At 35.9% G+C, this 25,587-nt stretch overlaps 3 protein-coding genes across 6 annotated transcripts; 2 read left to right on the forward strand and 1 right to left on the reverse strand.

Moving 5' to 3' along the window:
* Positions 1-2,363: 2,363 nt before the first annotated feature.
* On the forward strand, positions 2,364-4,032 carry LOC132051043 (uncharacterized). 2 transcript variants are annotated; one of them, XR_009413548.1, is made up of 6 exons: positions 2,364-2,496; positions 2,584-2,709; positions 3,098-3,186; positions 3,268-3,537; positions 3,650-3,794; positions 3,886-4,032. XR_009413548.1 is itself a non-coding variant. In XM_059442350.1 (6 exons), exons 1-5 carry the CDS (start codon positions 2,437-2,439, stop codon positions 3,779-3,781), a joined length of 720 nt encoding a protein of 239 aa, XP_059298333.1. In that variant the 5' UTR covers positions 2,364-2,436; the 3' UTR covers positions 3,782-3,794; positions 3,886-4,032. The 2 variants fall into 2 exon arrangements, 1 of the variants encoding a protein (XP_059298333.1); XM_059442350.1 differs by having other exon boundaries at positions 3,055-3,186.
* A 318-nt stretch (positions 4,033-4,350) lies between these two features.
* LOC132048787 (uncharacterized) lies at positions 4,351-5,303 on the forward strand. The gene is made up of 3 exons (XM_059439470.1): positions 4,351-4,565; positions 4,637-4,867; positions 4,944-5,303. Exons 1-3 carry the CDS (start codon positions 4,351-4,353, stop codon positions 5,167-5,169), a joined length of 672 nt encoding a protein of 223 aa, XP_059295453.1. The 3' UTR covers positions 5,170-5,303.
* Positions 5,304-9,685: 4,382 nt separating this feature from the next.
* Positions 9,686-24,442, reverse strand: LOC132050050 (GATA transcription factor 28-like). 3 transcript variants are annotated; one of them, XM_059441082.1, is made up of 7 exons: positions 24,065-24,441; positions 17,798-17,881; positions 17,585-17,718; positions 13,321-13,431; positions 13,028-13,133; positions 10,158-10,229; positions 9,686-10,041 (listed from the first exon to the last, which is right to left on the reverse strand). In XM_059441082.1, exons 1-7 carry the CDS (start codon positions 24,350-24,352, stop codon positions 9,949-9,951), a joined length of 888 nt encoding a protein of 295 aa, XP_059297065.1. In that variant the 5' UTR covers positions 24,353-24,441; the 3' UTR covers positions 9,686-9,948. The 3 variants fall into 3 exon arrangements, 1 of the variants encoding a protein (XP_059297065.1); XR_009413214.1 differs by lacking the exon at positions 9,686-10,041 and adding an exon at positions 12,503-12,799 and having other exon boundaries at positions 24,065-24,442; XR_009413215.1 differs by lacking the exon at positions 9,686-10,041 and adding an exon at positions 12,503-12,803 and having other exon boundaries at positions 24,065-24,442.
* Between the last annotated feature and the right edge of the window lie 1,145 nt (positions 24,443-25,587).

A 25,587-nucleotide genomic window follows, 5' to 3' on the forward strand; every position in this document is an offset into this window, starting at 1 on the left:
CACTTTAAATTTTCTAATTTGTTTTCTACAACTTTTGGCCAACCTCACCTTCTTGTTTCTCCTTTCTTCTTTCTTTTCAATTGTTTACAAGACAATTGTATGTGTGGTGAATGATTCATACACCACCCTTTGTCCATTGTAATTATGCCAAGATGAATGAGCAATATTTAATGTGAAATGATCCCTCCACCATGTTATGTCCTCCTAAAACAATGTATACTTTCATAAAGTAGTAGATGCTTAAATATTCAAATGCATGCCTCACATGGATGCCTTATTTTCAGTCACTTGGCTGAATTCCATACTCCTTTCTTTCAATTTGGTTGTCCACAATATAATGTAAGTGTAGTGGATGAATCACATTTAAATGTATATTTGTATGTCTCCCATAGTAGTCTTATTTAAGATGACTTTGAGTCATCTTTTGGACATGTCATGTTAATGTTCATATTGGCTCATTGTTGCCACTAATTTTAACTTAACACCACGATTAAGTAGTTCTAATTTCCATTAATGCTTCTATACCAAACAAAATTTGTAGATAAATTGTGACTTCAAACGAAATCGGAAGTTAAAGTCTCTCACTTTGTATCTTGAGATAGTCTTAATACTCAGCCCGACTTGAATCATCCATATCTCCTTACCCCGATATCATTTTGACGAGCTGTTTGTTGCGTTGCAAACTAGACTCGATGAACTTAATTTTAGGCTTTTGAAACACCTTAAAACTCCTCATATACTAGGAGATATGCCTCCTACAATATAGGCTAAAATCGGGTCCGAGATTTTACTGAAATTGTTCCGATTCATTTCGTTTAACTTCTAATCCTCTTCCAACCTCATGTAACCTCTTATACATACATATACACAGTCATTTACCTCCATAACAATTCATATACATGTCTCGAAGGGTCCGTAGAATCACAATAACCATAAGTAGAACTCACAAAGCTTCGACGAAACTCCAATCGAAAAAGTATATTCCTATCTTTTGTCCATCTTCTATATCATTACTAATAATCTCAAATACTTTAAAAGGCCACTCACATTACCTCATATACATACTCATAGCGCGATTTCAAATCCTTTAGGTTACCGTGTCACCTCGAGATACTTAAGACAACCATATTTATAACGATATTCTTACTAACTCGATTAACTTTCCTTGAACCTTCTTAACTCATTCTTTCTTGTTTTAATACAAGTAGCACGGATTATTATGGAGTGTGACATTCTCCCCTCCTTTAGAACATTCGTCCTCGCATGTCAAATGAGAACTAAAACTCGTCAATTAAATAACCGAATCACCGCGTTATCGCAGCACTATAGACGAAGAAGATTTGACCACGAAAAGGGTGTTTTTAGGAATATTATGCCTAAAAGTGCTAAACGACCAAATGGGTCGTTACAGGAGGTCCATTGGCAGTCAGCCAAAATACAATATTTTGATGGAAGGCATTTTTAGAGCTATGCAAACAGTCGGCAATATTCAAACACTCTAACTTATTTTTATGTTTTTCATAGAATTTTTTTTTGTAATTATGTCTTACTGATTTTATTTGTACTTCACTGATCTACTTGTCGTATTTGTGCTTTCTAGTGGTTTTTTTCCTGATTTTTTGTATTTCATTATATTTCTGTGTATTTCCTTTATCACAATGTAACTATTTTGGGTTGTACATTTCATAATATTTCCCTGTATTTCATTATTCATAATGTAAGTGTGACTAGTTTTATAACACACTAATTAAATATTTATTTGTTTCTTCCACAGAGCTGTACATTTGCAAATACAATCCCCACTAGCAGTGAGTTGGAGAGCCTCCAATTGCCCGATGTTGTTGTCTGTCGAGATACAGTAGACAAAAATGTCTTAGTTGATGCCCATGAAGGTACCCAAGTCACAGATATGCCAGTGGATGAGTATGATGATTTCAGTACTACCCCCCCTCCCCCCACCCCCCCCCCCACTTTTCTAAGGGTAAACAGCAACAACGGACGAATCAGACAGATTCTCCACCTTCAAAGAGACGCAGACAACTTCCTGCAACAGCTTCCACATCAAAGAAACAACAAATCCACACCGAACCACAGACAACTTTGAAGAATATTCACAAGGGTCAAAAGGTTGTTAAAAAGCCTCGTTTTACGAAGTCCTTTTCACCAAAGTTGAATGAACAAATGAATCGACCCCAAAACACCCCGAATCCTACGTGATGTCCCCTCTTGTCTCTATGAAAGATGAGCGCAATTGCTAAGGAAAGATTTTCAAGTTTTCAAGGAATCGGTAAGTGATTTTGGTTACAAAACCAAAATTCTTTGGTGTATTTAATTTACCGTTTGTTAACAAATTGACTTACTTTGTTTTTGTTTAAATATTAGGTCGTTGGTGAGTTCACAAGTATTGGCATTAAGTTCACCAATCTTCGAACTTTCATGGATGACAACTTCAAGAAGCTATTTGAAGCAATCAAGGGGAACAATTCTGTGGACAAGGTAAATGTGTGAAATAGGAATTGAACAAACATTTTAGACCCTTATCGCGAAATACAATTAATATTAATTCATTTTTTTCATGCGAAGGCGGCCGATAGTGAGGCGCCGGTACATCAAACTGATGCTGGGCTACAATTAACGCCTGAAGAAAACTTACGTCATGATTCTACCATTCAAACATCTCCGCCGAAACATGATGATGACTCAAATAAGGTAAAATGAGTTTGTGACGTGAAATCCATCTTTTAAAGTTATGTTGTTGCGCATTGTATGCACAAAAAAGTATATGGTTGCCATGTTCCAGTTTATAATTTTAAAGTTATGTTTTCCTTGGTATTTTCTATTTTACAAACTTTTGTATTTTCTGGTGTTTTGTTTGTATTTCACTGATAAACTTCTCTGTTTTTTTGTATGTCACTGTATTTCTACCCCACAAAATTAGTCTAAACCTGACATGCTCAGTTAATATTTTTAGATTTCTGTGTATTTAGTAATTTTCCAACCTTATATTTTATGTTATGATTTTGTTTTAAATTTTGACTTTTTCTTATTCCAAAGGGTGTTGCACCAATGTTACATGAGGAAGTTCCGGATATTGTAGTGACCGGCGGAAATTTAAGTGCCGATACACGTAAAGCTTCAACTGAAGAGATTAATTGGGCGGATGAAGGATCTTTCAACTCAACAGAGGTAAATTTTACATTCAATCTTATAGATCTTTCAAGATACTGCTATATTTAACATATATTAAATCTTTTTTTTTTTTTTTAGGGAATGGTCGCAGAGATGCTCGTTGAGTTGCCTCTAGAAACTCGTGAACCAGAAGCAGGTGCGGGAATACAAGCCGGGGACATCACTGATCATTCAAATTTAGAGACCCCACCCAGGTTCGATGACAACATTACTAAGTCACAATGGTTGATCCCTGACGAAATGTTACCAAGACAAATAGGTTCTACAGGATTCTCTGTGTTTCATCAAACGGGTCACAAAGGATTTGTTATGCCAGTAATGTCTGCTGACAAAGGAATACAAGAGACAGTGATTAATGCAGAAGTTGTAATTGCTCAACCAGATGATATTCCAAATAGGATAGTGAAACCTAGTAAATACTTCAGTTCACCTTACATGACCAATTACGGCTCTGCAGAAGCTTCTGTTCAAGACCCCACACCTTCTATTTTTAAAAAGAAGCATCCATTTGTTGAAGATCCAATCAATGGCCCGCGAAATACTTCGCTTATTCAACAATACCGGAATTGGCTCAAACAGGATCTACTTCTAAGGCATGATAAAAAGTAAGTTTGAACGTATTTACCTTTTTAATTTACATATTCATTCAAAGAAAGTAAACTGTTTACGTTGAAATAACTGATTGTTGATATTTAGAAAAGGTAAAGAAAGTCGTTACAAAAAGAATAAGCAAGCTTTGGATCCAGATGACATCAACTTTGGCTTCAATTTTGGTGTGTTACATGTTGATGACAAAAACTGGTTCTATCTCTTATCGATGAATGGCTAGTCTTGGAATGATGAGGTGCTATATTTCCCATTTCCTTTTATTCCTTAATTCTACAGTTGTCTATCTATCTGTGCATATTTCTCTATATTCCTTCAATGTATTTCTCTGTATTTCCCCGTATTTCTCTGTATTTCTGCATTCCAACAAAGATATTTCTCTGTAACAGTTTTTAGTTTTTCTATCACACAAGGTCCGTATGAAATTTAATTTACTGATATGCATTTAACTTATTTCATTTTTTTACCAAAGATATTGATGTCATTTTTTACTACTTGCGGAAGAAAGGCAAGTACGACAAGGATAACAATTTCAAATTCACAACCGTTAACTGTATGTTCTTCTCTAAGATTGACGAAATTCATCGTGCATATGCTAATCCGGAGGGGACCAGTAGTGTTGCCAGTTCGGAGAACGAAATATGCGAGTACATTAACAGGCACAGGATGCTAGCTAATGTGCCATGGCATACAGTTGATTGTGTATTCATCCCTGTCAACATCAAAGAGGAAAATCACTGGATCTTGATTGTAGTGCCATTCACTGACAGGTATTCCTACTTTTTTTTTATTCATTAAACAACCTGTTAACCGAGCTGATGTACTATTCTTTTACGTGCAGGCGTCTGTACATCTACAACTCATACCGAGCTGCTGGTCATGATGCTGTTGTTAGAAGAGAAATACACAAGATAGCTACCCTATTGCCACATCATCTACATTTGTCTGGGTTTTACGAGAAAAAAAAAGGCATCGATTGGATTAACCACCCATCATACAAGGGCAAACAACAGACTGATGACTTTGATGTCATGTATGTGAACGACTTGCCACAACAAGCCTCTGGCAGCATGTACGTATTTCTCAATCATAGTTCCATTTTTTTTTCAAAATTCTCAACCAATAATCAATTTTTTTTCATTTTTCAGGGATTGTGGTGTGTATGTTGCCGCATTTGCTGAATATTGTTGTTCTGGACGAGGCGTTCCATCTGAAATTGATGCAAAATCACTATGTAATAGATACGGGGCATTGCTATGGGAATACGGATGGCAAAAGGCTGATTTGAATGCCTTCAGTGATAATGAACTGCCGCTAAGACCAGTTAGGCCTGCCATAGATTACAACGCAGTTGACACAGTAGTTGTTAATTAGTCCATTAGGTTTTAATGTTGAATCGTTATTCACAGTATTGTTTTGCTGACTAATTTGTACATTTTGCTGTGTTGTTTTGTTAAGAATTGACAAATTGCAGTGTTTTTTCATCAATGACTTAACTAATTTCTATCACGACTATTTTTTGCTTAAGCCTCCCATATTTATATTTATTGTTTAATGAAAACAGCTTCTTGTGTATTTCAATGTATTCCAATGTATATACCCACTCTGCAAATTGACAAATTATTCCAGTTGAACTGGAATACTTCTGGTGTATTTCAATGTATTCCAGTTGACAAATTGCAGTGTTTTTTCATCAATGACTTAACTAATTTCTATCATGACTATTTTTTGCTTAAGCCTCCCATATTTATATTTATTGTTTAATGAAAACAACTTCTGGTGTATTTCAATGTATTCCAATGTATATACCCACTCTGCATTTATGTATTTCTAATTTTATGAAACAGTTTATGATATATTTCATTGTATTTCTGTGTATATAGGCCTAATGCAACTTCATATTTCTTAAACATTCCACTCATATTTCATTGTATTGTTCTAAGTTAATACGTATTTATTCCTTTAAACATCCGTTAACACCGAATTGTATGCACTATTATTATGAAAATAAAGGACAAAAAATGCAGAATACAACGATTAACCAAAAATTTCTTTATTTAAGATTTTTGGGGATAAGTGTTTTTTTTTTTTAAAAAAAAAAAAAACAATTACAAACTAAACATCTACTTCTTACGTGGCTCATTAGAACAAGAACGCCTATTGTGACCAAGACGTCCACAAGTACTACAAGCATTCCTACGTTTACCAATCATCGTCTCCATTAATGGTTTATCTCGCTTCTTCTTTGGCCTTCCGGGGTCTCTTGTATCTTGGTGGCAAAACAACTTCATCGCATATGTGTTTGGGAATATTCCACTCACTCTCGTCAGGCAGAGGATTCACCGGCACATCATACGTCTTAATCACTGTCTTTGATTTGAATAGGTCTGAGCAATATTCATCAGGCATAAGACTTTTACTCTTCAATACAGCCCATGCATGTGGACATGGTATCTCGTCCATTTGGAACATCCGACAACTGCATGTTTTCTTTTTAAGATCAATTATGAAACGCCTTGCCTTATCATTTACGGTATACACATATTCAAATGATGGTTCAACCTAATCAAGAAGAAATGTGTCGATCGAATACATTGAATATTAACAACGATAAATAATATGAAATACATGGAAATGTACAATCCAAACAGAATTACTCAAGTACCTTCTAAAATATACTGAAATATATTGAAATATATGTAGGCAGACTTTAACAAAATAAACAGTAACATACCGTCATACGTAGAGATTTACATTCGTTTATTGATAATAATTGCTGGAATGCTTTTCCAAGTGTTGTGAATGTGTATGTACCGTTCCTCCTATTAGTGCAATTCCATCTCCCAAACATCTTCCTCACTTCTTCAAGAAAATCGAAAATAGGCAACTCTCTTGCTGCTACCAATTTTCCATTAATACATTCGGCTATATTTGAGGTCATTGTCCATCCTCTGTTAACGGGTGAATACAGTCGAGCCCACTTTTCCCTTCCAAAGATCCTCCAAGTACTCTTTTACCCGAAAATCAATCTTCTCTCCATCGCCTTATCAAACTCATTTTCGTGTGTATGCTTTTGCAAGTGCATCGAATACAGGACTCAATACTTCATCATTCGACTTGTATTTCTTGGTCACATTTTTCCATAAATGTCATATGCAGGCCAAATGTGGCACAGTTGGATATACTCTAGACACCGCCTTAATGATGCTCTCATGTCTGTCTGATACAACACACATGTTATCCCTATTCCCATAAGCTTGTTTGAACTGCTCAAAGAACCACGTCCAAGACTTATCGTTCTCTGAATCTATCACACCATATGCCAATGGTAGAATATTACCTGCACAAACATGTTTTGTGTATTTATAGTGAAATATGGCATAAATCATATTGGAAATACACTGGAACTACAATGAAATACAACGAAATATACCATGAAGCAGAAAAAAATGTATTTAAACATGTTGGCACCTACCTGCACCATCCAACGTGCTAGCTGATACGAAAGTACCGTTATATGTAGTTTTAAGGTGGGAACCATCTACTACAACTATTGGTCTACAACACTCGAAGCCTTTTATGAACGCTTTAAGTGCTACAAACAAATACAAGAACTCATTTTGTTGTGATTTGTGCATTCTCACATGTGATCCAGGGTATGTTTTATCCAATATGTACATATATCCCGGTAACTTCTTGTATGATTCTATTGGTTCCCCTCTTAATTCATTCATTGCCTTTTCTCTAGCCTTCCAGGCCGTCATACAAGAAACATCAACGCTATACTCATTTTTTACGTCGTCTACTATATCACCAGGTGTATATTTCCTCTTGTGATTTGCTATTTTTGGCTTAACGACTAACGTCAACCAACTTGTTGCTTGCCTTTGGGAATACACTTTGTCCTTCAATGGACACATATGTTCGTCATCAAAAGATCTCACTCTGAACATTTCAGAGTTCGCAATACTTGAAGCTCTGAATTTCCAATGACAATCAGTTGAACGGCATACACTGCAGTGTAACTACATAAACCAATACAAAAAAAAAAAAAAGAACAGTCAGATTGAAGTTTCAAACACATACACGATCCTAAATACATTGCCTTTATATACTGAAATGGTTACATAATGGAATTAAATCATACAAACAGCGCATATTTCAATGTATTTAATCCAATCCAACTGAAATATAATGTCACTACAACAGTTTATGTCACAGTATTTCAATGTATTTCATAGTTTTTCGAACTAACATACTAACATACCTTATGGCATTCGACCTCTCTGTCCTGAAATTGAATCTTTTGCGAATTGCACAATTCGCCATAAAATTCTTCAGAGTATCCTTATCTTTGTAGATTTGATCAACAAAAACATCCTTCTGTTTCTTGTTCGAAATTATCAAGTTATCGTTGTTTTCAAATAAAACAACAAATTTTTAGCACAATCCGACGCATCCAAATCATTTGAATCAACTACGTCCATAGCATGCATATAATCATTAAATTCAAGTTGAAACATATCGTCTCTAACTGCAGATTCGCCGGACACAAAATTCTCAAGATCATTATCAGTTATGCTAACGCACAACGGATATGCTTCAAATCCCTTGTTTTCTCTCTTAAGCTCAACATACACCCTTACTCCCATATCGTTGTGTATTTCCATTGGCATATTGTCTCTTTCAACAACATATTTTATTAATATCATTTTCCTGCTAATATCAACACCTAACTGAATTGCTATAGTTTCAACCAAATCACCGTATGAACAATAATCTTTGAAGACAAGCCTAGTTTGTAATTAACAAAGCAATTTTGTTCATTCCAAAAACCGGAGTGTCTGATCACTTTTGTTATGCTTGACATGTTTCGTTTTGATAATTCAACAAAACTAGAAGAACAGTGACTGCATTGGAAAAAAAAATCATCGTTCCAAACACAGAAAATTGAATCAAAAAACAATCTCAAACAAATCATTGAAAATTTGAAACATACCTTTGTAGAATATGAAATACAAATCTGATCTTCACTAAAATTCCATATATACACTCGTTCGTATCTTATTGAGTGTATTTCAACTTGCTTTGAAGAATTTGAATGTAGAAAACAGAGCTCAAAGAGATTCTTCTGTATTTGAAAGTTTTTATATCTTTAGTATTTTTTGAATTCAAAAAGTTTTGATTGTGATAAAAGTGGAGAGAGATATATAAGCTGTTATGGAAGAACAGTCGTTACGCGTGATTAATGGGAAGATTTAAATTGAATCCATAAATTTAAAAAAAAAAAAAAAAAAAAATCTTTTCCATAAATAGGGCCCAATTTTACTCACCAGTGTCGTGCATTTCCTGTATTTCACTATATTTCAAAAAAATGAAATACACGCATTTTATGAGAAAAACCAGCTACGCTTAGTAAATAACAATTTTATAGTTATTTCTTGTTACAAGCTACTAAAAGGTAGCTATTTATGTAAGTTTCATTTTAAAAAATCCGAACCAACCCGATCCATATACACCCCTACTTATTCAAGAATATTGGCGTTAAGAGTTTTCATTGCATTTATATAGGCAATTTGCAGGATTGCCCTTCGCTGGGGGCGATCTTTAATTTTTACCCCTCAAAAGGGTGGTCTTTAATTTTTACCCCTCAAAATGGTGGTCTTTAAATTCTGCCTTAAGGCAGAATTTTGCTGGGCAGATTTGCAAAATTCTGCCTTGCGATTTTTTTTTTTTAAACTGAGCTGGGGTTCGAACCCACAACCTCGGGGTGTTAGGCGAGGGGTAAAATTTAAAGACCACCAATTTGAAGGGCAAAAATTAAAGACCACCCCAAATAAAGGGCAATCCGCGCAAAACAAAGCATTTATATCATGGATCAAAGAGAGACTATTTTAAAATGCTTTGGTGCTTAAATGAGTTGTATATATCTGGGATACGGATTCACAATTAGTTACATTTGAATACCAGAATAAAACTATAGATGGAAAGACCTAAAAGTCTCGGCAACAAGATCCTTCATGTATTTGCCTAAGTTACAATATCTTATGTACAAAAGTATGCAAGTTTGGCAGATATTAGATGCATAACATTTCAGTTCTTTCACCTTCAGTTCAAAACACGAAAGAGTTCACCGCAAATAAGAGCTCTCTATCATCGTTCAGACGGAAGCACTATGTTCTCATCATCTGAAGTGATGATACCAGCAGCAGCCATAGCATCTGATCCATTAGCGTCACCATTGCTCTGGCAGTGAAAATATCATAAAAAGTTTAGTTTAGGTCTTGAGAAACTACACATCGAAGGCCACACAGAGAGCGAGAGAGAGAGAGAGAGAGAGAGAGAGAGAGAGAGAGATGCACCTGTTCCCAAGATTTTAAAGAATGTTCCTGAGCTCCTGTAGTTGAAACTTTAGTAAGATCTCTTAAAATCCCCTGCAAAATCACAAGGAGGGCAGAGCCACATGACCATTCATAAATGATAAAACCAGATTACTGGACATGATAGAAATGAAACTTAAATCAAAACTTGATAATAGAAGTCGCGAGAAAAACAGTGTTAAAAGCAAAACGACATACATTTCATGAACATTTTGTATGCAAAAAAAAAAAAAAAAAAAAAAAAAAAAAAAAACCAAAATGTGATTGGTAGATGAAGGACTATTTTGAAGAAAGCGTCCCAAGGGCTAGCTGATGGAACTGGGGCCTTTTTAATGGAGCAGAAGCAAAAGCGGCGAAAGGAAAATTAAATACTCAATTATACACTTCCAGAATTCAACTTTTGTAAGTAGGAATCAAAAGATAAACCAGCATTAAAGGGAAATAACTTGCTAAACACTTGAAGAATGAGATCACTCACCACCTAATAGGTAACAAATCTCTAGAAGAACTTGATTAGCAGAAGCATAACAATTCAATGCTGAGAAAAGATCGGGCAAAGTTTTACTGACGAGCAGGAAGTATATATAACTCTTTTTAGTCATTGAAAGACGTAATTTTGCAGTTTGTACCCTTTTTTTCTTTTTTCTTTTTTTTGGCAATACGGCAAGGTCATTTTATTATAAATAGTACGAAAAGGTACTGAGAACAGAAAAGTACAAGAGTAGCAAGTAGTTTGTATTATTTTGTAGGCTACAATACTTTACACGCTTATTTTTACCAACTAAGAAGATGGTTGATTTCATTGTTATCTTTTGAAGCTGAAGACGTTTTAACACTGTGCAAATATGCATATTGCGATTACAAAGTCATCATAGAAAGCAACTCCCTGAAAAGGGATCTCAGGAACAGAAAGGTAATATGTCTAGTTTTATCCACACTCAACCAAATAGAAGCGCAAATATAGTGCTGTCGGAAGGAGGATAATTCCTAATTTTGAGTTCAATAGCCTAATGGAAAAAGAAAAGGCACGCTTAACCGCAGATTCTTTTTTTAAAAAACAAAATAAATAATACATTCTCTACAAGGAGAAACTGCAAGATAAGGTGCTTAAATGTTAGCAGTGCTGCAGAGCCAATAGCCATGGCAAGTAAGTCAAAAGATAATCCTTTGAAAGCATAGAATGACACTAAATTAAAATGTGAATACAGAAGAGAAACAATGACCAACTAAGATTGTCAAAAAAAGTTAACTACAAGATAAGTTGACAATAAAAGATACAGTTTAATGAAAGATACCGTTGGCGGTGGTTGATAATACAGCCAATCTTCTTGCAAAACCAGGAGACAATAGAGTTGATTTCATCTGTCCTTCAACTCTTATCTCATTTTTCAGCTTTTCATATGCAGCTTTAAGGGTCAATTAAGCACATATCTGAAGTTGAAACCTCTTTTCAAAGGCGTCCTACTTTTGTTCTTGATACCTAATACAGGCTTGTTGTTTATAAAAACCACATAATTATCTATGATCTTTCCTTTACTACTTTCTTTTAAAGGTTCAAAATCTTGTTTCATGATGTCCATCAAGCAGTTTTTCTATAACCGTGGTGTTCGGGCCAACTTTCGCACACTTCGACTAATTCCACAGCCTGCTACCTCCCACCATCAAACATTTATTACTGTTGAATAGATGGAACACTTTCATTTACTTGTTTAGTAATGTAATCCCTTTCACGTGCAAGCCTGATTATTTATTTTTTCAGATCAGGCTCGTGCAAACATTTCTTCGATGAGAGGCAGTGAGACTCCCCAGAACTCTACCTACTTCGACAACATGTATATGGTGTGTATTCTCCCATCTAAAAGCTTAAGTAGATAAAGAGGAGCCACTTTTATTTACTTATTTTAGGACTACAACAGGTATCAATAAACTGATGGCAGGGTTGATAGGAAGGTTAAGAAACAAACAGGTTTTTATCCATGCTTTGGTGGCATAGTTCTCAGAGATCAGGTGTATGTATTGACAGTCTATTACCCATCAAAGGCGAAGTGAGTGTGCATATCGACTTCTGTTTCACTAAGTATAGAGATTAAAATTCAGTTTTGTATTAGTCTGCTTCCTGATCAACAGATTCATAAACTTCCTTTGTGATAGATGACAATGCAGTAAGTCCTAAGCAGTCTAAAAAGTCCACAAAACTGCTGATCTGAGGTCTGACTCTGCCTTATTCATAATAGTTTTTTCTTTAAGGAAAAAATTAAAGTAGTTCTGTCTAATAGTTTTTTCTTTAAGAAAAAAATTAAAGTAGTTAAGGCAGAACTACTACTTACCAGCCAGGTTCCACTGTTTATTCAGGTTTTGTTGCGAATGACAATATGCAAATATTATGCGACACTTCTGGCTCACTCTAGAAGGTAGTGTCCAAGTCAGCTTGTGTATCTTGACAATTCCACTGGATACCATTACCTACCACCAACACAAGTACCGGATAATTCTGCTCACCAAGGCTTAGCCAGATGGGAAGAATCACCTAGTGTTTATTGTCTCTGCTGGATTCGAACTTGAGACCTCATGGATCTCCTCCAACTTCATTGACCACTAGGCCGTACCCTTGGGTTCACACCTTCCTACCTAACCCAGTTTCATATCAGCAAATAATGCCTTCCAAAATTTGGTCAAGGGACCCTGCCTATCCCTTAATCAAAGAAAAAAAGAATAGTACAACATAACACACAATACTATTTTACATAATGAGGCTCGTATAAATGGCACAAAACGTCAAGACACAATTATCAATATTTGAACTGACAAGTGCCAAAACCAAGGAGAGTAAAGTCTTCAAACTCAATACTAACCTTATTGGCCCACGTAAGTCCACAGGCGTTGCACAGTGACCTTGGGCCAGCTGGTCCACGACGCATCATAGGAGTGGATTTCGAACTAATTCCACAATGTCTACATCTGTTGAGAAAAAGAAACTAAGATCTCAGATGCTGCGTTTTTGTGATTTTATCAGTTCAACTCAGCCGCCATACAAGTTTGGATCTTCTGGTATATAACGGGTCAACAGGTTATCAGTATTGCTGTCTGACTTATTCAACCGAACAGAAACACATACAACTACAAAACTAGAAAGTCTGACACTCACGATGTTTCCTGTTCTTCTTGGCTAGAGCCTGCATTCCCCTCTACAGAAGAAGAAACCGCTTCATCAGATACTGACTTGGAAGATGTAAACTGACCCTTTTTTCGCTGCATCCTGACAACAAATCCAAGATCTGTGAGATGCAATAGACCAGAGATCAATTCGACCAAAATTACTTAAGACTATCCCACCTAACTAGACCCCGCACGTTAAAGAATAGGCAAAGACTGAACTTTAGACTTTCAAATAGAAAAAGAAAACGACCAAGTAACCTCCCTACAAAAAGTATGGGAAAAGAAGAAGAAAAAAGAAAAGATATTGCATTCACAACTGGTCTGACGCTCAAGATGCCTTCATCATTTGCACCGTCAGTCCGTCACAAGCCACAATTAGATGTCACTACAAACATCTTTTAGCAATAGCCATTTTACCTCCATAGGAGGCGAGTTCCAAATTGACATGCCACCAAATTAAAAATTGAAACAAGCCTTACATGAGAGATAAGCCAATGGAGGATTCCATTTAATACCATTGAAAATGTGTGCGTACATATTACAACGACCAGCTTGACACCCAGAATCTACCAACCAAACCGCCCTGCAGCTTAGAAGAGAAGACTGGCCACTAAGTCAACACATTGACAAGGTATATGTCACACTAGTGTGCAAATGCCATTAGGCTCCTTCAAAATTTCCTCCAATTATCATGTCACTGAAAGTGCATATCCAGTCATGGCATTGGTGACTCCATTATGAGTGTAAGGAGGTCGGGGAATTAAACTATGTCATATTCACATGTCAAGCAATGGCTTATTTATGGTTAAAATCTTTAGTTCATGTTCACTTCCGCTAAATACATCCTCTTTCTTTCGTTAGGGTTGCCCATGCTCTGCCACTCATGACACTCTGTCCCTCCCCTGCTTGATGGATGGTACTTTGGCTAAAGCATCAAAATCTACAGCATTGAATCCCTTTCAACTGGAGCTAAGAGCCATGTGCTGAAGTTTTTTCCTTTTTCATTTTTGGATAGATGGCATATCTCCATGTCTTTCTAACCTTTTGTTATGTTTACATAAACTGATTATGTTATCCATGACTTTCTAACCTTTTGTTATGTTTACATATAACTTATTATGTTTATCAACTTAGTGGTATCTACATTTCCCAAAAGGTTATTTGGAGCTTGAAGATTTGATTACCGGACAGTCCACAAAAGAATCATAAATTAGTACCCAATGTATCCTGATCAGAAAAATCAAAAGTAAGATAAAACTAAGGGATAATTTCATAAACTTCCCACCAGGTTTCCTTTATAACACCTAGGGGTCGTTTGGTATGCTGGACAAGCATAAATAGTCCTGGGATAAAAATTTAGTACCGCGTTATCCCTTGTTTGGTTACTAATCCAGGGAAAGTTATACCAAGATTAGAAATAGTACCGGGATAAGTTATCCCTACCAGATGGTGGAATGATAGTACCAGGATTAGTTATCCCTGGATAAAACAATGAAAATGACAAAAATACTCCTGAGGTCCCTCAAACCTTTTCTACTAAATAAGGTGGAGGATATTTTTGTAAACAAACAACTTCATATTTTTTATTTTTTATTTTATATTTTGACAAGGTAACATTTGTATGTATTAAACACAAAACAGTACATAGTCTGTTTCTAACAGTAAACAAACAACTTCTTAGAAATTATGCAATGCATATAATTTTTAATACAACAAATCAATAAGAAATAATATCAGTATAACTAATCCCGGTACAACTTATCCCAACATAACTTGTCTTCAAACCAAATGACCTGTTAGTTCCCTTGTGGTTTGAGATATTACACTAACCTCCCTTATTTTGATTTTTTGTAACCAAACTAGTTTTACTATTCAATGACTGGGAAATTGTGCGGGTCATAGAATTCTACAATATCCTAGAAACATTCAAAGGCCCTTCAGAAACTGTAGATTGTTTAGTTTGGCAGGGCAATAAACATGGAAAATTCACAGTACAGGGAGCCTATAAGGAATTCAGCAGTCCCATCAACCAGTCTTTGGCCAAGGAAGCTAATTTGGAAAGCTAAAATCCCTCTGAAAGTAGCTTGTTTTGTCTGGCTTTTGTCACAACAAGCAGTGTTAACCCATGTAAACCTAAGAGCATCTCATCTATGTTCAAGATGTTACTTGTGTGGTGAAGAGGTGGAGACTGTTAATCATCTTTTCCTGCATTGCAAGATCACTGCTCAGTTATGAAGACTATTTATTTATCAACATGAAAGGAATGAGTTGGGTGATGCCGGGGAAAATTGTTCATGCTTTGTAGATCTGAGATAGCTACAGCAGCATCTATAGACAGGAGAGATGGAATATTATCCCTGCTTGTATCTGGTGGCAGTGTGGAAAGAAAGGAATCAGAGATGTTTTGAGGACAACTACAACTCTACTCAGAAGCTGAAAATGAATTGTTTGGTGTTGTTCTATTTTGGTGTAAACAGGAATACTTGGAAGATCTAGATTCATCTATGGGTGTTTTAGATCCTTGTAAGTTTTTGATATAGGATTACAAGATCTTCCCTGTATTCCCTTTGAAAGTATGGATACCTGCATTTTTGAAGCAGGGCTGATTTTTTCTTGAAACTGGAAACTGTAAAGGAAGGATGCAACACTTGACTCGATTGATCATGGAGGAGACTCATAGTTCGAAGTACTCCATTCACCCCGGGGCTACAAAGATGTATCATGACTTGAAACAACATTATTGGAGGACTTCCCCTGGGGTCACCCTTTGAAGCAGGGCTGATTTTGTGATATAATACAAATGTACCTTTTCAAAACAAAAAAATAGTAAAAAATCATGTATATTCCAAGTTTATTCAGTAGCACTTACTTCACCTAAAACTTGTCAATATTGCAATATTTAGGCTAACATTTCAAATCTTTCTTATATCTAAATAACATTAGATATAAAATTATGAGTAGCACCTCTTTCGTTATGTTCTTGCAATCATGCAGTTTAATTAATAGCGGTGTTTATGATTGAAAAGCACATTTCTAATTTATTGTTTCAGGGAATAAGAAGAATAATTCTTTTTTGAAATTCTTATAGCTATATAAGATTTTTGAAGAATTCTCATAGTCAAACTTTATTAACTGCATTTAATTTGAAGTAATCCATACTTTCCTAGCTAATTGTAATTTGATAGCTGCAGATTTTTTAGGTTTTCAGTGTTTGAGATGGAAAATTTCAAGCACAACTAAAGAAACTAAACCTTTTTTTTCCCGAAATTGGTAACATTAATAAAGAAATTAAGCAATTCACCAGCAAAATTAGATAGCTGTGAATTGGGAAAAAACTTGCAATAAGTTAGAAGCATCCACTACCAACAGTTTGAGCACAATAAATCAGGAAAAAGAAAAACAGGAAACTAGAAAAGAAGATGAAAAGAATAAGGTCTACAAGGAGCTGTAACTTGTACAGTTACAAAAGGGTAAACTTGGAATATACATAATTTTTATTATTTAAACCCGTTTGGTTACAAAAATATCAAAATAAGGGAGATGAGCGTAATATCGTTAACTCGAGGGAGGTAAGCGTTATGAAGCCAAACATGAGGGGAGGTCTCTTAAATTATCCATTAATCAAGAAAAAGTACCTGATATATCAGGGAAAGGAAAAACCACTGATTTTTATCTCTTCATTTTTTCTTTTATGAGTCTTACTCACTCCAAGTCACAAGCAGGAGACTCGAATTTTAGAAAGAAAAAAGAAAGACCCGAACTCATTTATACCCTACAATTAGCAGCACAGCAATAACCGAAACTTCTAGCAATCCGTAAAAAGCAAGAACTAGCAGAAAGGTATCACAAAAATATGCCTTACAAGGAGCAAGTTGTCATTTTTCTTCTATGAAGTGGATATTTATAGATGAACAAGTTATAGTAGCAGATGGAAAGAGTTTGCTAACGTTTCAGGCAGTTCTTTGTTCTCACACACTCCATCACATTGCTACTTAGAGCAACAAGAAGAGATGAATGTAAAGCACTAGATAACGTACTCCAACAACAACAACATTCCCAGTGCAATCCCACAATTGGGAAACTGTATTTAGTACTCCAATTCCAACTAAATTAGAGGTAAGTTCAGTTAGAGACATAATGAAAATTGGTGGAGATGAATAGTGATTAGTCATGGTACATCAAACATGGCAGAATTTCATTTATCTCCAACACTTCCAACGTAATTTTTAAGGAAATAAATGAAGCTGTGTTACCTAAGAGCAACTTCCTTCCGAACAGTATATCGAATCTTTTTATCGAAACATCTTTCTTTCCTTTTTTCCCTAAAACGACTCAAAGAAGCCGCCCGTTGCGGTTGATTCAATCTTCCAGAACTTTCACTTGAAGCCTATGGAAATTGAAGAACTGTAAATGATTGCAAACCAGCGTAACAACAGAATACTACAGGTAGGGAGTAAAATGCATACCCTATGATTCTGGGACGCCATATTGACAGTAGGGATGCCAGTAGGGACTTCATATCCCCCCAAAAGCAGCAGCACGGCCTGAACCTGAAAATCAATGCAGACCCAAAAAAAATTACTTCTCCATACAGTGCTCTCCGTAAAGACGAAATTATTCACCATTCCAACAAAAAAAGACCTAATTAGAGCCAAAAAAAATCATTTAAAATTCATTTAGCTGACCCCGTTGGGATTGAGGCATAATTGATTCAAGATTGATTCATCACAATGCTTGTAGATAAGCAGACAGTAATTCGAACAAACTAATCAAGATCAAAGTCCACCCATCTCCATAAAGTTTTGAAAGTTACGAGTCACTCCTATATTTTATTTTATTTTATTTATTGCTAACCGTGGTGTCCGAGCCAGCTTGTGCACACCTCGACTAATTCCACCGGATACCTGTCACCTCCCACCGGTAACAGGTACTAGGTAACTCTATCCACCAAGGCTTAGACATATGGGAAGAAATCACCTAGTGTTTTTGACTCTGTTGGGATTTGAACCTGAGACCTCTGGTTTCTCCTCCCACTTTATTGATCACTAGGCCACACTCTTGGGTGCGAGTCACTCCTATATTTGGAGAAGCAAAAACCTTTGTTGACCCCTTTGCTTCAAAGGCTAATCAAATAGTCATACCAACTAGGGATGGCAGCGGGCGGCCGGGCGGGTGCGGGTTTAAGGCTATGCGATGTGGTGCGTGTTTAAGATTATGCAGGGCGGGGTGGGGCGGGGCGGGGCGGGGCGGGGCTGGTCTATATGTTGCAAATTTCTCTCCCAAATTGATTGACTGTCTTGAGCATCTTATCTGTTAAAGATAATTTTTTGTTTTATTTTTGTGTGGTGGTTTATGCTCTAATGCAAGCATTTACATTGAACGCCTTATCTGAGAAAGGGATATTAACTCTCTGATTCAGTTCATTGCTATAACCGCTGAATTCGCCAAAACAAGAGTAGAATCACATCGCGTCAACATTGTCAGTGTCTTTAATAATTAAAAAATTATAGTTGTAAATTTTATTCAAGAATCACTGGCCATAGCACACTCAATATTAGAAAATAAAAGAGCCCCTGTAGCAAATTACTTCCTTTTAATTTGCTTCACTGACTACATTAAAAATATCAATTTTAGTATCAAATTCATTTAAAAGAAATTCAAAAAAATATGCGGGGCGGGTTTACGCGGGGCTGGTCTATGCGGGGGGGTTACGCGGTGCGGGTCTATGCGGGGTGGGTTGGAAACTGAAGTTTTTGCTTTGCGGTGCGGGGCTGGGCGGGTTGGAGCCTTCACGGGTTTGCCCCGCAACCGCACCGCCCCGCTTGCCATCCCTAATACCAACTCATCATTCACATACAACCAAATCTCAAAACTTACCAATTCCTGAGTCTTTAATCACCTCAATTACAAAAGAAAAATTAACTACAGCTCAATCCCAAGCTTTACAGTCGGTGGTAAGCGTCCTCTATATTTATTTTGCTCCGTTTGGACCCATTCACTCCGTTAAAGCAGATGTTTGCCTGGACTTATATGTCACAGAGCTTCCTACAAAATCTAGTTTTTTTCAGTCATCGTGGAAACCATGTAATGTTATCCATGAATATACTACTCCTTCCGTCCAGTTTTACTTGTCCTATATACTAAAAATAGTTGTCCAATTTTACTTGTCCACTTTAGAAAACCAAGAGATAATTTACCACTTTTGTCCTATTTTACCCTTAGTATTAATAAGTCAATTTTTCCAACACTTCGGAATTATACTACTCCCTCCGTCCATTTTTACTTGTCATCTATTGACTTACGCCTATTAAGGAGCCAAAAATAGAATGACAAGTTCACCACATTACCCCTAATTATTGCTAATTACCTAATGGTTGAAATCAATTAAAGCTTACCAGAAAAAATGTGCAGCCAACTAATTAAATAATGGGTTCCAATAATTCACATATTCCCCATAAAAAAAAAATAGTTTTGGTGCCAAAATAGTTTTGAATCTTCAACCTTTTTATCCAAAATATTGGAGCCTTCAACTCTAACATATGTAATTCTGGCCTGTAAACTGAGGTTCCTGAAATCAAAACTGAAGGAGTGGAGTGCTTTAAATGGGGGGAATCTGAAGGTCAAGAGAGCAGATATCCTATACAAAATCAACTCTATGGATTCCATACAGGAGCAAAGAACCTTAACAGAAGATGAACTACTTTTGAAAGCAAGTTTACAAATGGAGTTTCATGAAGTGGCAAAAAATTGAGGAAATCTCATGGAGACAAAGATCTCGAATTCTATGGCTGAAGCAAGGGGATAAGAACACTAAGTTCTTTCAGAGGATGGCTAATTGCCATAAGAGGTCAACCACATTGACAGTTTAGAAGTGGAGGGAGATACCACTGATCCACAAATAATTAAGTTGTATTTCTATCATGAGACAGAATCTTGGAGACCTAGCTTCAATCTACAAGGAGAGTTCAGAGTTACTGAAGAGGAAAATGTTTGGCTACAGAGAGACTTTGAAGAACAAGAGGTGCTCGACTGTCTGAAATCATGTGCAGCTGACAAAGCTCCGGGTCCAGATGGCTCTTCTATGGGATTTTTTCCATTGCTGCTGGGAGATTGTGAAAGAGGATCTGATGAACACTGTTAGGAATTTCCAAGAAGTGAATTTTTTGACTTGTAATGCAACTTATATTGCATTAATCCCTAAGAAAACCAAGAGATAAAAGACTTCAGACCCATTAGCCTGATTGGGAGTGTGTATAAACTCATCTCTAAGTTGCTCACAGAGAGGCCAATAAGTTGGTAAATGGACACCAAATGGCTTTCATAAGAGGCAGACAAATTATGGATGCAAGCAAATGAATGTGTTGATTCTAGACTTAAAGGACAGAAAGCAGGCATATTATGCAAACTTGATATTGACATATGACCATGTTAATTGGAACTATCTACTTAAAAGTTCTAAAAGACATAGGTTTTGGGTGAGGATTTCTTTTTTTGCATAAAGACAGTAAAATTTTCAGTTTTGGTGAATGGTTCACCAGAAGGTTTTTTTGCCTCAGAAAGAGGTTTGAGGCAGGGTGACCCTCTTTCACCTTTCCTCTTTCTCATTGCCATGGAGGGTATAAATCAGATGTTTCAGGTAGCAAAGGACAGGAGTTTTGTGAAGGGTTTAGATTGGGGGAACAAACAAGTCACACATTTACTATATGCAGATGATTCACTGGTTTTTTGTGATGCAGATATCAGGGTGAATATTTGAGGTCTATTTTGGTGATTTTTTGAAGCAGTATCAGGGCTACATGTTAACTGGAATAAGAGTACTTTGGAAAATAAAGTGGATGACTTAAGTGCTAGCAGAAATTCTAGGGTGTGAGGTGGGAGCCTACCCACTATTTACCTAGGACTTTCCTTGGGTGCAAAAAGTAAAAAATTTGGAATGGTGTTTTGGAAAAAAAGAGGCTTGGTAAGGGGCAGTATTTATCATTGGGCAGCAGAGTCATTTTAGTCAACAGTGTACTTGCCCTCCCCACATATGTCATGTCTCTGTTTCCTATCCCATCTAATGTTCTGAAAAGAATAGATTCATTGAGGAAAATTTCATTTGGACAATCCATTTGGTTAAATGGGACTGCTCACCAGTAAGAAGGATGGAGGACTTGGCATTAGGGATCTCAAAATCCACAAAGCTTACAAGTGGTTGTGGAATATAACATGGAGGCCAATGCATTATGGAGGAGGTTTGTACATGATAAATATGGCCAAGAAGAAGAGTGGTGCTTTAATACAGTTAATAGCCCCTTTGGAGTTGGTGTTTGGAAAGCTATTAGATCATTTCTCTGGCTGAAATTATTAGTATAAAAGTGGGCAATGGAAGGAAAATTCTCTTGTGGCATGACAACTGGCTTGGGCATGGATCCTTAAAAGATTTGTTTCCTGAGTTCTATAATATTGTTACTCTACCAGATGCAAAACTTGTATCAGCTAAAGGAGTACATGGATGGAATATTACCAGAAGATTACTACATGATTGGGAATTGGAAAGAGCTGTGGAATTATTCAAGACCTTGGGGGAACAATTTCAATTTTAAAGCATTTGAGGATTCTTGAACTGTCAAATCAGCATACAATTATCAGCTTAGGCAATATACACAATCCGATCAAAGTAAATCCATTTGGAAGACTAAGGCCCCGTACATGTTTCTCTTGGCTGGTAGCAAGAGAAGCATGTCTCACCCAGGAACAAGGAGAAGGGGTTTTCATCTATGTACTAGATGTGTTCTGTGTGATGCAGCCAGAGAAAGTAACTCCCATTTATTTATACATTGTCCTTTCACTATACAATTGTGGCAATTTTTCTTGAACATGGTAGGAATGGTTGGACTATGCCGGCAAACAGCTGTGAGCTATTGAAGTGCTAGGGAGCAGTAAGACAAAAGAGTTGGTGGAAACTTGTCCCAGCAGTTATTTGGTGGATAATTTGGAAGGAGAGGAACAATAGAGTTTTTGAAGACAAATGCAATTCTGTGCAGAAAATCAAGATGAATTGTGTTATTTTGTTTCACTTTTGGTGTAAAGAAAACTATGTAGAGGCTATGTTGCTCGGACTCTTCACTTTCGGTGCCGCACCCGTGTCGACACGACATGGGTGTGGGTGTGGGTGTGGGATCCGTACCGATCTAAACCAATTTGGGTACTTTGACCAAAATCGAGGAGAAATTCCGGACAAATGATTTATGAATCAAAACAAAAAGCTATGGTGAAATTGAAGAAAATAGAATAACTTGTATCACATCTCCTTCGAGATTCTCCTCTTGATCAATATTTTCTCCTCAAGTTTCCACATAATATCTCAAAATTTAGGTTTTATAAATTTTTAGGATTTTGAAGGTCCCCGCACCCGTATCGACCAGGAATCGTATCTTAAAATTTAGATCGTGTCCGACCTCTAGATCCGTCCATCCGACACCCGCACCCAGTCCGAGCAACATAGTGTAGAGGAGGTATCATGATATGATAGGTTCCTTGAAGCAGTAGTCCTAAGCATGGTGGGGTTTTGTAATGGCTGCACTGTTATGGTGCAGGTTTAATATATATATATAAATATACATGTTATCTCAAAAAAAAAAAAATTCAAGTTTTTTTTTTTTTTTTTTTTGAATACTAGTGTATCAGTTGTTTTTTTTTTTTTTTTTGGGTTTCTCTCTCCATTTCTCTGGCAAAATATTCAAGATAATAGTTTTTTGTAGTACTAAAAGCCGAAGTGTTGGAAAATTTGACTTATTAATACTAAGGGTAAAATAGGAAAAAAGTGGTAAATTATCTCTTGGTTTTCTAATGTGAATAAATAAAATTGGACAACTATTGTTAGTATACAGGACAAGTAAAACTAGACGGAGGGACTAGGGAGTAGTCCAACTTGGCCTTTTCCAATAAGTAATTAATTGCATCATCAACGACCCTACATTAATCCATTTTTTGCTATATATTCTTGAACTTAATACACTTGCTTCTTAGTACTACAAACATTCTGTAAGTTAACAACGGTTACCTTGAGACTATTTTGCCTAAGAAATGGAGAGAGAAACAAAAAAAAAAAAAAAAAAAAAAACTGATAAACAAGTATTCAAATACTTGAAAATTCTACAAATGTTAGAGTTGAAGGCTCCAATAATGTGGATAAAAAGGTTGAAAATTCAAAACTATTTTGGTTCCAAAACAATTTATATGGGGAATATGTGAATTGTTGGAACTTATTATTTAATTAATTGGCTGCACATTTTTTTTGATTTCAATCATTAAGTAATTAACAATAATTAGGGATAACGTGGTAAACTTATCATTCTATTTTTGATTCCTTAATAGGCGTGCCAAGTCAAATAGGTGACAAGTAAAACCCTAGTTTATCCTATGCTTGTCGAAACCAAGTAATTATCCAGGACCAAATATTAAGCAGAACACGTCATGATAAGTGAGCCAAAAGCTTCATCTCAGAAACACATTTAACCTCAAATTAGATGTAGAATTCTTCAAATAATTCATAATTGATTTATCAAATGGTCACTCAATTAATAGTTGTTATCTCAAAAAGTCACATTTCTTCAACTGAATAATTGACGTAGCAAAAAAGGATTTTATTTAGCACAGTGGAAAAAGACGATCAAGATTATTCCCAAGTAAAACCCTAGTACGTAATTATTTTCACACGAAGAAGAAGAAGAAAGATTCAAAATGTCTACCTTTTCAGGTGAAACGGCATCGTAGACAAAGACTTCGCCTTGAAACGACAGCGTTAGCTGATCATTACTACTTCCTCCACCAACCATTTCCGAGCCAGCAGCTACATACAGCGCGTCATGTGGAACGCCGCCTTCCAGCGCGTGGTGGTGGGGAATGTGGTCTTCTATGGACTCCATTCCTCCGGCGGCGGTGACGTCGTCATCGTCGTGTTGGGCGTGGGGGAATTGAGAGTGTGTCTGTGGGTGTAGTGCTGAAGGGGTCACTGTTTCTGTGTCTCTTGTGTACATAATGATGATGGTATCTCTAATTTCTCCCAAAAACTGCAACAACCTTCTGTATGTATATTCATTCGGCTTAATGCATGTGCGCCCCCTAAACTTTGCCCTTTTTTTTTTTTCTTTTTCTTTTTTTTTATTTCGATATCTCAACTAAGTTGTTCCGGTTGAATTCCCGAATTTCTTTTTAACTGTTCTATCAAATTCTCTAAATCTGATTTTTATTAAAAGCAAAAATTAAATTCATTCTCAACTATTTTATCAAATCTCTTAAATCTGATTTTTATTAAAAGCATAAATTAAATTAGAAAAATGAAGATGAAGTAATATTTTAGACATGTGATAAGCTATTCTTTAGGTCATAAATGTGTCGATTTAATCGTTACTTCTGCTTTTTTACTGTCAACTTAATTAAAAGCTACTCTTTTTTCTCCTATCAATTTGCTATTAATCTTAGCTAAAAGATGACATAATTAAATTAGATATTAACATGTTGCTGTATTAAACATGAAATACTATGTAAGTCAGATTGTATTTGATAGATACACTTAAAAATGAGTTCATAAATTCAATAGGAATAACACTCAGTTGAGGCTGCAAAATAAAAAAATGGACAAGTTTAGGAGGCCACATATGCATTAAGCCTATTCATTCCTTTGAAGTACTTGTATAGCTTATTTGGGCCAAGCTTTTAAAAATAACTTTTCTTTTTTGTTTTGATAAAGGTAACAGTAAAAAAAAAATATTTTGAGAAGCATTTTTCTTAAAATATTTTTGACAAGAAGTAATTTGTGTTTGGTCATTAGAGCCACATAAATATCTATTTAGATCATAAATTTCAAAAGTTTACCTTTCTTTCTTAAAAGTCGTGCCTAATTAAATTATATCACATAAATTAGGACGGAGAAAATAATGAGGAGAGAGATATTTGTTTAGATGTGCAACTATGATTCTTGTTTATAAAGAGAACTAAAATGCAGTATCTCTTTCAAGTATCTTATTTCACATTCCACCTCGCATAAACACAATAAATAAATTGCCACCTACATGAGCGTGTATTATTCAAAAAAAAAAAAAAAAAAAAAGTGGAATCGAATTTTCTCTTGAATTGAGATCTTTTGGCTCAACTTTACCCCATCGGGGGAGCAACCCATTTTTCACCTTGAATTAGTCAAAATATGCCGAATTTCTTGTACAAAATAATGTCTTAAATTTAATGTGTGAAGGTTAAATAAAACCAAAGAACT

The sequence above is a fragment of the Lycium ferocissimum genome, chromosome 3 (assembly GCF_029784015.1).
Source record: "Lycium ferocissimum isolate CSIRO_LF1 chromosome 3, AGI_CSIRO_Lferr_CH_V1, whole genome shotgun sequence".
NCBI lineage: Eukaryota > Viridiplantae > Streptophyta > Magnoliopsida > Solanales > Solanaceae > Lycium > Lycium ferocissimum.